This window comes from Cucurbita maxima, unplaced genomic scaffold, assembly GCF_002738345.1.
Source record: "Cucurbita maxima cultivar Rimu unplaced genomic scaffold, Cmax_1.0 Cma_Scf00020, whole genome shotgun sequence".
In the NCBI taxonomy this organism is placed as follows: Eukaryota; Viridiplantae; Streptophyta; class Magnoliopsida; order Cucurbitales; family Cucurbitaceae; genus Cucurbita; species Cucurbita maxima.
The window spans coordinates 2,631,724-2,646,800 of NW_019272036.1; the positions used below are offsets into that span (position 1 = coordinate 2,631,724).

At 35.6% G+C, this 15,077-nt stretch overlaps 2 protein-coding genes across 2 annotated transcripts; both read left to right on the forward strand.

Annotated features, from left to right (window-relative positions):
* The first annotated feature begins 838 nt into the window (after positions 1 to 838).
* On the forward strand, positions 839 to 1,379 carry LOC111494374 (putative lipid-binding protein At4g00165). Its single transcript, XM_023144305.1, has one exon. The coding sequence runs from the start codon at positions 878 to 880 to the stop codon at positions 1,271 to 1,273; it is 396 nt and encodes a 131-aa protein (XP_023000073.1). The 5' UTR covers positions 839 to 877; the 3' UTR covers positions 1,274 to 1,379.
* A 13,023-nt stretch (positions 1,380 to 14,402) lies between these two features.
* LOC111494376 lies at positions 14,403 to 15,066 on the forward strand. The gene is made up of 2 exons (XM_023144306.1): positions 14,403 to 14,617; positions 14,696 to 15,066. The coding sequence occupies exons 1-2, from the start codon at positions 14,520 to 14,522 to the stop codon at positions 14,967 to 14,969; spliced, it is 372 nt and encodes a 123-aa protein (XP_023000074.1). The 5' UTR covers positions 14,403 to 14,519; the 3' UTR covers positions 14,970 to 15,066.
* The last annotated feature ends 11 nt before the right edge of the window (positions 15,067 to 15,077 follow it).

The window sequence follows — 15,077 nt, forward strand, 5'->3', positions numbered from 1 at the left end:
TGCCAATAGAAAGAAAGTTCATGGAGAGAAGATGGCAGACATTGACATCATAGAAAAGTCCTAAGATCTATGACTTCTAAGTTCGACTATGTTGTTTGTTCGATAGAGGAGTCTAATGATTTGGATTCCTTATCCATTGATGAGTTACAAAGTAGTCTCTTAGTGCACGAGCAACACATGAATGATTATGTTTGTGAGGAAGAACAAGCTCTAAAAATCACACATGATGGAAGATCAACAGTGGAATGTTACCATTGTCATGGATTAGAACATTACCTAGTGTCTTAAAAGGAAGAATAATAGAGCAAATTATGCAGAAACCAACGAAGAGATGCTATTAACTGTCTATGTAGATAAGAAGAAAGCTGGAAAGAAAAGAAGGGACATTTGGTTTCTTAACTCCGGATGCAGCAACCACATATCATATTGATGAAAAGTTTCAACAAACTATGAGGTTGGGTGAAAACTATGTACTGTTGTTGTGATGGGCAAAGAAATGTACAGTTTAAAGTAAATGAAATGGTGGAAATAATCAACGATGTATTTTATGTACCAGACTTAAAAAGACAACTTATTGAGCATTGGACAGCGTGCATTGGTTCATTGAGCAATAGCCAACTCAAACTGAAAAAATCCAATACGGATAACGTTCTTCTGTAAAATTCACATGCACTCAAATTATCCGCAGCCACAATTTGGTGTGTCTGCCAATGGAGAAAATAGCCTCTGACAGCGTGCATTAACCAATGCCATTCACTCACTGCAACCCCTAAAGTTAAATTCTAAGCCACAAACTTCACATGTGGCAAATCCTAATATCTCTCCATAAATACACCTTCAAAACACACAATTGCTATACACACATTGGATATTGGATATGGGGCTCAGAATTCCAAAGGCTTTGGCTCTTGTAGCCTTGTTGAACGTCATAGCTTTGGCTTGTGTTTCATCAGCAAAACCGGGTTGCTCTCCGAAGGTTCAGCCATCGCCTGCTACCACACCGACAGCGAAGGCTAAGTGCCCAAAAGATACACTCAAGTTAGGGGTTTGCGGTAGCTGGCTAGGGCTCATATCTGAGCAGATCGGAGCGAAACCTAGCAAGAAATGTTGTACTTTGTTGAAGGGATTGGCCGATCTCGAGGCTGCATTGTGTTTGTGCACGGCGCTGAAGGCGAATGTGTTGGGTGTTGTTACCGTTGATGTGCCTATTGCTCTTAGTTTGGTTGTAAATTCATGTGGGAAAAGTATTCCACAAGGCTTTGTTTGTCCTTAGTCAGAGACTGAAGTTGTTTTTGTTTGCTTCACAAGTGTTTGTTGTTTGATGGTTGTGTTTTCTTTGATTAAATAAAAGTGAGTGTGAACTTTCATGTGCTAAATATCATGAACATTTTCTTTTGTTGGTCCGTATGGTGTAGAACTATGCCACAAAAACCGACATCAACTAGATTTGTTTATCCAACATTCTACGTAACACCATACGTGCATAAAACAACGATGATGATATCAATGAAGAGGTAATCTAAGTTTTGTTACCCAATACTCAGATCTAGAATTTTATGTGAATAGTTCGAGAAAAGAAGATTTTTAATGCATTGATAATATCTTTTTATATCTTTGATTAAAGTATAGTTAATAGAAAGTATGAAACTAGTTGACACTAATTTGGAAGAAATTATTGATGTCAAAGTTTTAAAATGAGGTCTCTTTCCATCTTATTATCAATGATCCTGTGGCTCAAAGGCCGACATTAATTTGATTCAAGTTTGGTCTAAAGTTAAAATTTGATGGGCTCAATCCAACTCAAATTATTCATTTATTAGATTGGATAGGATTCATTCATTTGAAAAGAGAGTTGGTCAACTTAATAGGTTTGTTATTAGGCTAACCCAGTGAAAGTTTATGAAATTAGTTAGTGTTTTCTTCTCTATAAATACTCATTAGATGTATGCACTTTTAACAACAACAAAGAGAATTGAAAATCATAATTGCGTACAGTTACTTTATTTAAAAGCTCTCTCCCCTCAGGTTGTTCTTCCTCCTTCACTTGTTTGCTTTGACATATTTCAATCGTGGACTACATCCAACATTTGGTATCAGAGCTAGGATGCCAAAATAAATGTCGTCTCCACACAAAGTCGCCGGAGGGGATATAACAATGATAAAGAATGAAAAGGAGGGGAGTGTAACGCTCCACTTCCCATTTCTCACGAAGAGTAACTATGCAGCATGACCAATAAAGATGCGTATCAACTTACAGACATAAGGCGTGTGAGATGCCATCGAGCATGGTGATGTTGAGGAGTGTAAGGATAGGATGACTCTTATTGCCATCTATTAAGAAATCCCAGAGGACGTCCTTCTCATGTTGGCAAAGAAAGACTCGACAAAGGCAGTGTGGGAGACGCTGCAAACAATGCATGTGGATGTGGAACGTGTCAAGACCTTGAAGAGTGAGTTCAAGGCCATTCACATGGAAGACGTTCAATCAATAGATGAATTTTTCATGAAGTTAACGATGATCGTCAATGACATTCGTTCGTTAGGCGACAAGGTGGAAGAGATCTTCGTTGTCAAGAAGTTTCTTCACATTGTTCCCTCAAGATTCATACAAATTGTTACGAGTAGTTCAACGACCTCAAGACCATGTCAATTGAGGAGGTCGTTGGTTGTCTTAAGGTTCATGAGGAGAGACTTTGTGGCTTCGAAGACAAAGAGAAGGAGAAACACCTCTTACTCACACATAAGGAGTGGCTTGCACGTTAAAAAGGATGATGCGGCTGTCTTTTTTTTTTTGGTACAAGGGGACGTGGCAGCTATAACAAGAAAAATAGAGGTTGTGGATGTGGTCGCAGACATGGTCGCGACATAGTGTAGAGGAGGCATTGACAATACCACACAAGCCCATGAAAATGTCAACCTCTGGAAGGACAAAAGTATGATGTGTTGGAAAATATCGGCACTATGCAGTAGAGTGTCGCAAGAAGAAGTGCGATGAGGGGCCAACCTCACACTCATGCAGGATCAAGAGCCCACACTAATGTTGGCCGAGAAGATGTCCAACCTGTTGATTCTCAATGAAGTGAAGGTTATGGTGAACCTTCCCACAAAAGGAGAAACCGAGTAGAGACCAACATGTGGTACCTTGACAACTGAGCAAGAAACCACATGATCAAAGATCGAACAAAGTTCAAGGAGATTGATGAGAAGCTCATTGAAAATATGAAGCTTGACGATGGATCAATTGTATCGATCCAACGTAAATAATCCATCTTGTTTTAGTGTAAGAACGACGACCAACGTCTACTAACCAAGATATATTATATCCCAAGCTTGAAAAATAATATTATCAATCTTGATCAGATGAAAGAAGAAGGAAGCAGAGTGGAGTTAGTTGACTCGTTCCTTAAGGTGTTCGACAAAAATGGAACCTTGTTAATGAAGGTAAAACGATTGCATAACATCTTGTACAAGATATAGTTGGAGACCTACTGTTAGATAAAACCTGAGTTTTTATAGCTTTTCCTTATTCACACGATTTCAGAAAATCTCCGTTTGACCATTTGACAAATCACGTCGAATGGATCACCAAAATTTTAGACGGAAATTTTGTAGGGAGTGGCACAGATTTAGTTGGCCACTCTCCAGCCATATTTAGAATAATTTATATTTTAAATAGGAGATTTGTTGAGAATAAACAATAACCTGATTTTGAACGCAGTCAGAATTCAGTTATCCTCTCTCTCCTTTTTTACACATTTTTCTTCCAACCAATTTCCTCTCACCGAACAATACAACACCTACTAGCCCATCTCTCTATTGACAGCACTCAAAGTCCCAGCTTTGGCATGCAAGACTTAGGCACGTGAACTTTCAGGCGCTCAAAATGATGGGAGAGAAGAAGATGACTACAGGGCTACCCAAAATCATACACTCAAACCAGCAATGTGAAAGTTGTTTAGTGTCCAAACAAGCAAGGCTATCGTTTCCAGCTCAAACCAATTTTCATGTTGAGCGACAACTACAACTGGTCCATGCAAATTTGTGTGGCCAGATCACTCCATCATCGACGGGGGTAACAAGTATTTTCTCTCACTTGTTGACTATTATAGTCTTTGTTTGTGGGTGTACATGCTCAAAGAAAAAAGGAGAGGCATTATGTGTGTTGAGTAAAAGGAGAGGCATTATGTGCATTCACGAAGTTTAAAAGACTCGTTGAAAATGAGTTTGATCTCAAGTTGAAAATCTTGTGCACTAACCGAGGTGGCAAGTTCTTATCCCAGAACTTCTCAAAGTTTTTCGAAGAGGAAGGTATCAAACGTCAACTCACCGTACCGTATACTCCACAACAAAACAGTGTGGTCGAGCGAAGAGACCACACCATAATGAACACTGCAAGAAGCTTACTCGAATATGCAAGTCCCAACGATTTTCTTGGTCGAGGAAATGCGAAATGTGGTTTATCTTTAAAATGTTTATTGAAAAAGTCACTAAACACTCGCACTCCCTACGAAGCATGGTTCGGTAAGATACCTCACTTTGAGTACCTAAGAGTCTTTGGTCGTACAACGCAAGTTAAGACTACAAAGAATATATGAAAAAGCTTGATGACAGAAGCCAAAAGATGGTGTACTTTGGCATAGAGGATGAGATCAAGGCACACAGGTTGTATGATCCGCAACCTGAGAAAATTTATGTAAGTAGAGATCATATTCGAAAAAGAGAAGAAGTGAGGTTGGTGCAGTGTTGGCGATAACAAGCAGACTGTTATAGAGTTCATTGTCCTAGAAGAAGAGGGAGAAGCAACATACAGAAACTGCACCGACATGACATCAACAAATCCACACTTGTCATCACTTGTGACACCAAAAGACGTGATAAATTCTCTGGAACAAGAGAGCAACCCACAACAGAGGATGCACCAAAGATGTTTTGTTCTCTTGCTAAAATTTATGCAGATACGCTTGAAGAAGAATTAGATCTTGAAGAGTTAGTGTTGCTCACGGTCGAGAAGCCAACAACTTACCATGAGGCTGCAACTGAGACGATGTAGCAGTAGGGCATTTTAAAAGAGCTTGAAGTCATTGAGAAGAACAAGATGTGGACACTAACTAATTTACTGCCCAGACACAAGCCCATTAGTTTGAAGTAGGTGTTTAAGTTGAAGAAGAATAGTGAAGGAAATGTTATCAAGAATAAAGAAAAACTCATGGTGATGGGATACGTGCAACAACAAGGAGTTGATTTTTTAGGAGGTTTCGCGTCTGTATGGTTGATTCTTTCCCTCGCAGATCAACACGGGTGGGAGGTCCATCACTTGGACATCAAATCAGTGTTCCTAAATGGTAACCTCCAAGAAAGAAATGTATGTTGCCCAACCTGAAGGGTTCATCATCAAAACTGAAAATCACACCGTGTACAAGTTATCAAAGGCTCTTACGATTTATGAAGAGCACCAAGGGCATGGAACATATACCTGGACGAGAGCTTAAAGACTCTAAACTTCATGAAGTGCTTGCAAGAACAATCAATGTATACAAGAAACAATGGAGTTGAAACATTCATAGTTGGCATGTAGGTTGGTGACCTGATCGTCACTGGTACAAGTGTGGAAGGCGTCAAAGAGTTCAAGCACCAAATGATGAAAGAATTTGAGATGACTAATCTCGGGTTACTCATGTACTACCTCGGTATTGAAGTTGACAAAACAAAAGATTACATCATGCTAAAGAAATTGACCTATGCGAAAAAGTTGTTGCAACAATTTAAGATGGCAATATGCAACTCGACCAAGTATCCCATTGGAAGCAAAGTTACAACTCGAGAAAGATTCTGATGGAAGCTTGGTGAATTCCACTGAGTATAGGTGCGTCATCAAAATTTTGAGGCACGGACTCGTACTCGTTCGGACCTTTCATATGCTTTTGGAATGGTGAGTAGGTACATGGAAATGCCTACTACGATGCATAATCAAGCGGTTGAACACATTCTCCGCTATGTGAAGGGTACCACAAGCTACAAGCTAAAGTATCAAAGAGATCGAGGTCGAGGTCCTGAAGAACTAGTCGGTTTTATCGATAGTGATTCAGCTAGAGACATTGATGAAAGAAAAAACGCTGCAGGAATGGAGTTTTATCTCAATGAAATTTTTTTATCTCTTGGCAATCTCAGAAGTAGCAAATTGTGGCACTATCTTCATGTGAGGCCAAGTTCATGACATCAACTACACCATCGTGCCAAGCATTGTGGCTGAGAAATTTGTTGAGAAAAGTGACCAGAAGTGAACTAGTGATAGTAATAGGGATGTATATTCAACCCGACAACCCAGACCAACCTAACCTAACCCTTACTTGGATTTACAATTATCCATTAAAAACAAACACAAAAATCCAAAAAAATGAGGTGAAAAGAAATACATAATATGTTACATATGTAATTTGATTCTTTGTTAATCAGATTCGGGCAGATATTAAAATTGATATCTTCCATTATAGATTAACTCCTTTGAAACACTTTGGTAGTGCTCCTAGATTCGAATCAAATAAGGGAACCCATCGGAGCCGTAACGAAAGCGAGTCTTCATGGAGCAATTGTCACTGCATCAACTCTTTTAAACTATAAGGGTTAGGTTGGGTTCAATTTCTGAACCCGAACTGACTCGGTTCGGTTTCGAGTTCATAGGATAAAACCCTCGAGTTGACCTAAGCTAAATAAAAATATATAAAATATATTAAAAAGTTAATCGTAATGGTAAGTTTGCAGAGTGGTTTTTCATCCTAACCTAAACTACTCACACTCGAGTTAGACACCTATCAAATAATGATTTTAAGAAAAGAAATAAGGGAAACCAATTTAATTATAATGTAAGGGAAACCAATTTAATTATATATTCATTCGGCAGGATATATTCTATAATAGTAATAATGATTTGGGGAAAAGAAATAAGGAAACAATTTAATTATGAGGTAAGGAAACCCATTTAATTATGTATTCATTGTCAGGATATATTCTATAATAGTAATAATGATTTTGAAAAAAGAAACAAGGGTTCTGATTTTAAAGGATTTTGCAAACCAATTTAATTATGTATTCGACTGGATATATTTAGTTATTTAGTAATAATTATAGAATTTTGAAAACCAATTTAATTATGTATTATGCGGGATATATTCTATAATAGTAACAATGATTTCGAGAAAAGAAATAAGAGTTCACAGAATTAAAAAAATACGGTTTTAACTTAATCCACTAATATCATCATTTTAATCATTTTAACACCCTATCAAATTTTTAATAAACAATTTCAGTTTACTATTTAATTAGATATTAAATAGTAAATTGAAATTGTTAAAATAAAAAATCAATAAATTCATCCAGTTCCGTCGAAATTGAAAAAATATAATTAGAACCAATTTAATTATGTATTCGGCTGGATATATTCTACAATATAATATAATAATAATTTCGAAAAAAGAATAAGAGTTCATAGAATTAAAAAATACGGTTTTAACTTAATCCACTAATGTATCATTTTAAAGTGTCATTAAACTTTTAATAAAGAATTTCAATTTACTATTTGAAAATATCTAATAAAATCAAAAATCAATAAATATTTTTAAGTCTATTACAATTAAAAGATTTTTAAATATATATATTTTTGTTATATATATATATATATACATATAAATTAATTATTTTTATTATTTTTTAATTTCATAATCTACTCTTATATTTTTTTCTTACTTCAACCGATTCTCAACAAATATCGATATTTTAGTTGTTTTTAGTTGTATGATAAGGTTGAACCATGTTAATATGTTATCATTTTCGTTTATTAAATTTTTTTTTGAATAATTATATATTGATGCGTGAACTTTTAATTATCTTTTATTTAAGATTGTATCCCAATAATTATAAAGTGTGGATAAATAATTTTTTTTTAACAATTTTACAACCTAACCCAAAAATGGAGGGTTGGGTTGAGTTACCAATCCAACGAACTTGAACTTTTAGGTTTGGTCAAAAAAATCTTTCAACCCAACTCAATCCAGACTATGTAAACCCCTAACTGATAACTCTTTTTGTCGCCAATAAATCTGTGAATGCATCGATGAAGAATCTGGTATTTCATGAACACAACAAACATGTTGACACTCGCTTCCACTTCATCCGCGAGTGTATTGATAAGAGACAAATCATTGTGGAGCTCGTATGCAGTAGAGAGCAACGTGTGGATCAATGATATTGTTTAAAGATATCGAAGAAGCTCATTTACGTCGTGATGAGTAATAAGGGCAGACATTTCCATGTAAAATATATAGCTAAGAAGAGGAAAAACGCCTTTGTTATTTATTGTAAAATAGAAAGCTAATAAGGTCAGATATTTGTATTAATTACTTATTGTATACTTAGTTGTGAGAAGGAGGATGAGTGGTCACATGTTCATAATCTGAATCAAAAAAGCCTTCACTTTTTTATTTTACACTCTCTTTCTCTTCGGCCTCTAGAGATGATAACTTCATGGATTCTATGGTTGCTTTATTCGAATGAAGACCTATGTTAACCAATCGTCCCTACATGATCAAAAACAAAAACAAAGTCAACAAAAAAAACAAAAAAAAAAATTATCATCTTAAATTAGGAACAGAGTATTCAAATCTAAATAACGATCAAACATTTGAACCGATAATTCTTTCGTTTTTTTATCTTTTAAAAGTCAAACTTATAAATTCTTCATACATTACTGGATTTGTTTGTTTGTTTAAGAATTCAAATATTTTTCGATACGAACCTTAATGGGAGCTTGAAGTTTGTTCTGAAATTTGTTATCAGCCAAGTGAAGACTTTCGAGATACCATGCTTGAAAGGATAAGTTAAGAAGAAAAAGAATAAGAAAGAGAGAGATTGACCTATTATTTTGAGATGTAGAAGACAATGGCGAGAAAATATAGAAAGATATTTGGTTGTGTTATTAACTCTCATTTACTTTATATATATTTTGATTAATTAAGATATTGATTTGGTTATTAATTGGTAACATGATTAATATCTTTATTTATTTTAGTTATTAATACCCGTTTAAGTTTATAATTTTGATGATTTATATTATCATTTTGATACATGAATTATCCTTATAATAAAGGGTTGTCTAAGATGATTGAGAATAGCAAAATTCGATTGAATTTGTGTGTCAAATTGTATTTGTAGAGTGACATTTGGGAGAAACTTTTGCTCAGAGGCTTTGTAGCGTGAGAATGTGACCATTAGAGTAACGTTTCTAGACAGTGTTAACTGAACAATTCTAGAGCTTGACGATTCTTGAGCTTCCACTAATCTGTGGTCATGGTATCTGGCTTCACCCCCAACAGGAGTTTGTGAAGATTTTTCTAGTATAGATAATCTTCCATTTGCATCTTCTAGAAACCAAAATCGGATCCATCAAACTTTTTAATTTCAACCTTTGAACTTTCCATTTTCACAAATTGTAGTGAATCTCGCCTTGCTCTGATACCAGTTGTTAAGATTGCACAACAATCCACGTGCTAGATGAATACAAAAAATAGGAGAGAGAAAATGAAAGAAGAATATTAGCTAAAAGTTTATATCGATGACTTTAGGTATGTACACCGAAAAGTTTATATTGATGACCTTAGGTATGTACACTGAGAGAGAATACAGAGAAGGAAGAAAAGTATATCTTCAAAGCATTGCCTAACGGTTATATATATGATTTCAGTTTATTATATATAGGTTATATATATGATTTCAGTAGATATAACCACCTACTATATATAAATATCTATCATATATTTCTCTATCCTCTCTTTACTATAGTTTATTATATATTTTCTATATATATAATTTTATTATCTATAACAATTGAGTAACAATCTCTATCTCCCAACACACACACTTTCCCATTTGTAATAAATTGAACAAAATTCACTTGTTTGTCTGTCTTTATTTCAATTTAAATTTTATCTTGTTTTCATCTTTCATTTATTTTATTTTTTATATGTTTTTTTTTTTCATTTTCGTCTTTAAGTCACCGTTCAAGACTCAAAACCTTGAAAATTGAGTTGTGACTAGTGGAGTTACCTATAATTAATTAATTAAAATTTTAACTAATTAATTTTATATTGCTAGTTCTTAAACGAGCATCTCATTTTCTTTCAAGAGACTTTTACACGTGTTTGACCCATTAGAGAAGTCAGAGAATAAGAAAATTAAAGACGGGTCAAAATTTTCTTTATATTTTTTCAATATAAGCATATAACCACTAATGAAATCAAAATGAATTTGGATACTTTCGTTACGTGAATGAAACATTTATTCCCTCAAATTACGTTAACAATAAATTAAGAAGAACACAAATGATAGATATGAATTGATTACTTTTGTTAATTCTCCATAACATAACATAAAGGTTGACGCTCTAGATATGTTCTTGTACGAGTCTTAAGTATGGTATCGGCCCAACCATAAAAGAGAGACAGGCAAAAGGACAGCGAGTGAGTGAGTGAGTGGTTAAGTTACAACTTCCAACAAAGCAATTTTAACAATGCTGTCGGAGATTACTTTGGTGGGTCGTAGGTTGTTGGGGAATTCTCCAGCGCCTACCCTAAGACAACCGGATAAAACACTACAAACATAATAATAACAATAGCAATAAATTTATAGACATTCAAATTTTAAAACCATGTGGGAGCCACCATTATTTGCCCAAAATCTTTGTGATGGCCCCAACTTGAGAGTTGGAGTAGTGGTAGGGCATACATTGGAAGAAAGGGTCTTAGGTAACACATACATAGAGATACACACACCCAAATAAAATAAAAGAAAAGAAAAGGCTTCCATACAGAGTGGGGCTAATGGGACAAGTTTTATAATTTAAGATTGAGAGTGACATGGGTCCATCCTCATCTCTATCTCTCTTGAATCAATTGTCTCGGGTTTGCTAACTAAGTTATATAAAGTTAATATCAATAATCTTTCAAATTAACATTAGTTTCAAATTGTTCAACTCCGTCTAATACTCGCATGATCCACGAACGAACGTGATAATCTTTCAAATTAACATTAGTTTCAAATTGTTCAACTCCGTTTAATATTCGAATGATCAACGAACGATCGTGAACGGGAACTTTTGACGTAGGAGCGAGAGAGTAGTTATGGATAGGAAGAGAAAAGAGGGAAGGCAGGTAGGGAAAGGCATGTCATGTCATGTCGGATACATGAATGAATGAGTTGAATGAATTGAATGAATGATTGAAAGCAAAGTAAAAGAAAAAGAAAGAAAGACACGTGGACAGTTAGAAAGGAAGAGGGAGAGTAGAGATAAAGGGATTGTTAGATTTGATTTGATGAAGTGAATAATGTGTGGAGGTGAAAGTGTCCTTATAGTGAAGCTACTCACCCACTTCCTTTTAATTCCCTTTCTCAACCAAAATATGTCTTTCTTTTGGGAAACAATTGCCTTCTCCCCGCTCTTAGCTTCACCAACTAATCCTTCTCATCCACATTCTTCATCAAACACGTATTGCATCCAATTCTTAAACATCAAGTCTAAGGATATCCTCAAACTAGGTCTCACCCTGTCGAGTTTCGTAATGCAATTGTACAACACTTCCTCTTGCAATTGAGTAAGTCAGCTAACTAAACTTGGGTCACTATTGGCACAAGCGACATCAAGTCTCAATGATGCCCTCAAATTAAGTCTAACCCTGTCGAGCTTCGTAATGCGATTGCACAACACTTACTCTCGCAATTGAGTAAGTCAGCTAACCGCACAAACAACGTATATCTAAAGAGGATCTTGCTATTTGATTCTCTATTCACACTAATCTTGACTTTTTATTTAATGCAATATCTCAGATACTTGACTTCTAAAAATGAGTTAATTAAATCTTTGCTTGCCTCGTATCTCAACATTATTCCCTAGGCTCCACCATCTTTGTCAACTATATACATATTTTATTCAATTATGTCCCACCACCATTATTTTTTAAAATTTTTAATAGAGACTTTGTTGTACTTCCCAATTCTCTTTTTCTTTTCTATTTTAAATATTCTTTTTTAGTCATCAGTTAAGATAATAGTAAAATATAAGATGTTACATGGCTTGGATGCCACGTCATGAATTGTGATGATGTCCCCTCTCCAAGTGTTGGTCCCACCATGAGTGACTACTTTAAGTTCCACAAAAACCAAATTTGATGCATGTACTTTATTTTTGTTGAATTATGATAGCTATGTTAATAGGATCATATTTATGCATTGTGAGACAACATATTGTACTATTTACAAAGTCAATAATATCATAAGAAATTTATGCTATGATAAGTGTGAAGGATTGTTTATCCAACATATTATGCACAAATGCATATACTACAACACTATTCGAATTCCTTTCTTTTCCATAGGTTTTCGACAGTAGAAGCATGCTCTAGTCAACAAGCCTAGTAGATACATTAACGAGCCCTTTCAATAGGTTTATGCTTGCTTGCATGAATCGTGTATAGAGAAATACTATATATCCGATTTTACCTAGACAAGAAAGTTAGCCCAAAGAATAATCGTGAATAAATAGGTCACACTAGTCAAAATACATAGTAGAAGGAGTTAAGTGTTCGTTCAATATCTTCTGCAATCAAATGATTCTTAGCTCTATGATTCATATTGAAATGCTTTACGACATGTTAGGTGAACTTAATGCATTATTGATGCGTATGAATGCATATTGGCGTGTGAAAATAATCTTTGTAGGTTTGCAACAAGTTATCCACTCTAACTGAGTAGTGTGAGATCAAGACAATTGTCGAAGCACTTTTTGCCCTAAAAGGTAGTTATTCACACGTAAAAACATTTTGGCTAAAAGGGGACCACATCTAATTGTTCCAAATATTGGTGAGGAAGGCAGGTGGAAAAAAGAGGTAATCTTAGCCTTGAATTTGAGGAAATTGAGGAATTATTTAAGGAATGTTGCCCTCCCACCTAATTTGTAAAACAGAACACGAAGAAGAAAAGGAGAACGCTCTACATCATTGACTTTACGAGCATGCTTGTCTAATTCTAAGGATGACTTAGAACGGGATCACATAATCCTGATAACCACGTGTAGCTACTAAGCATGGAACTCTCCCTTGAAATCTATAGCAAATTTGTCATCTCTCGGCGATCCTTCACCAAGAAATGTCCATCACTCCATAACTCATAAGTAGCATAATGCGCCCATCACGCTCCTAGAAGTCCATAACTTGAACTTAGTCTCTGATGACTCCAACCAAAACCTTGTCGGTCATGATGATCTCCATTTCTCAACTTCCAAGGTTGATGAATCTTGTTTCTCGAAATGCCAAACTTATCAAAACTCCCTAAGGGTAATGATCTACATGTGGGGTACTTAATTCTTTTAGTAGTTGACATTGCATAAGTGAAATATTTTGTCTAGGTCTATTACGTGATTTGCATGTTGGCATGCTTGGCTTCTAGAGTTATGATCATGGGTACCTCCAGATTTGGTATTGGGACTTAAGGTATCTCGTAACTAATCAATAAGTTAGACATCTAGCACTCTACGATGTCAACTCTCTGTCTTTCTAATGCTAGTCTGCTATCTCATGACTCCTTTCAACCTTATCGTCGTATCTAAACGCTATAACTCGGATGTACTCAAATCATACATCAGATCATACAGGATTTCTAACATTACCTCATCTTTAAATTTGTCAATCCTAAAAATTGAGACTTTAAAGGAAAAATCGAGAAATTAATTATTCTGAGGCTCGAGTCTTACAATAAGCGTCTATGACTTAAAAATGAGATATCTAGATATAAAAAGATTCACGTGAATAATTTAACAAACATGAATAATATAAGATTTAAGAACGACTTAATACCCTACCAGCAAGCTAGTAGGTAAGTATTTTATACTCATTCATGCAACCTTGGTTGCGCGGTCGCTCGAAATAGATTTGTGTCTTGATTTTTACAACCTTATTTTGAAAGGGTTTATAGTTTTGGTATGGTTACACGTTTAAAAATGGATGTCATTGGAAGAGTAACTTTCCCCCATCCAAAAAATGGCACACAATAATGAAATAGAAGGAAAAACAAAAGGGATAAGAAAAGCGCACACAGTATTGGAGTGGGAAGTAGACAAGGCGCGTGGCCCACATCCGAAAGCAAAGCGCGTGGGTAGTACACAGATTTTTGTAATTATACAGGAACCGGAGTAAAAAGAGGAGATAGGTAAGGGAACAGAGCAACAGCCCATATAGAGAGACATAATGTAGACAGGGACATGATGGTCATATAATATGTTTAGCTTGATTTATAATTAATATTTGATAAAAGTGGATGAAAATATAATTGAGCAGACCCAATAAAAGTTTTTTTTTTTGAAAAAAATAAATATTTTAGTGGAAACGGATTTTTATACACCGACTCCACATCTTTTTGTTTATATTTAAAGTCTGTTTCTGGTTGCTTGCTGGGTCGCATCTTGATTTCATTTTAGAAGCATGGTGGATGTTCAAATTGTTTGTTGCATGTGCGGCGACATCGGCTTCCCTGACAAGCTCTTCCGCTGCAACCACTGCCGCACCCGCTTTCAACATTCGTATGTCTCTGCTTTTCTTGCTTCCATATAGCATGCAATATCAATTAATTTTGAGTGTTTTGCTTCAAAATCTGGCAGCTACTGCAGTAACTACTACACTGAATTGGGTCGCGCCGACCCAATTCAGGTCTGTGATTGGTGCCGGTGTGAAGGTCGTACCTCCGCCTCCTCCTCCAGATCGCACGGAACCTCCTCCAAGAAACCGCCGCCCACCGGTGAGAGAATCAAGCAGCACCATGAAGATGCCTCCTCCTCCGTTGGTGAGAAGGGGAAACACGGCACCGCGGGTGGCGTTCCGTCGCCCAGGCCCACCACACGCAGGTACAAGCTTCTGAAGGACGTAATGTGCTGAAAAAGAGGGCGGTGAATGGGGTTCCTTTAATTTTCTCAAATTTTAAATATTATTATATAGACATCGTATATATATATATATATATATATATATATATATAGTTTATAA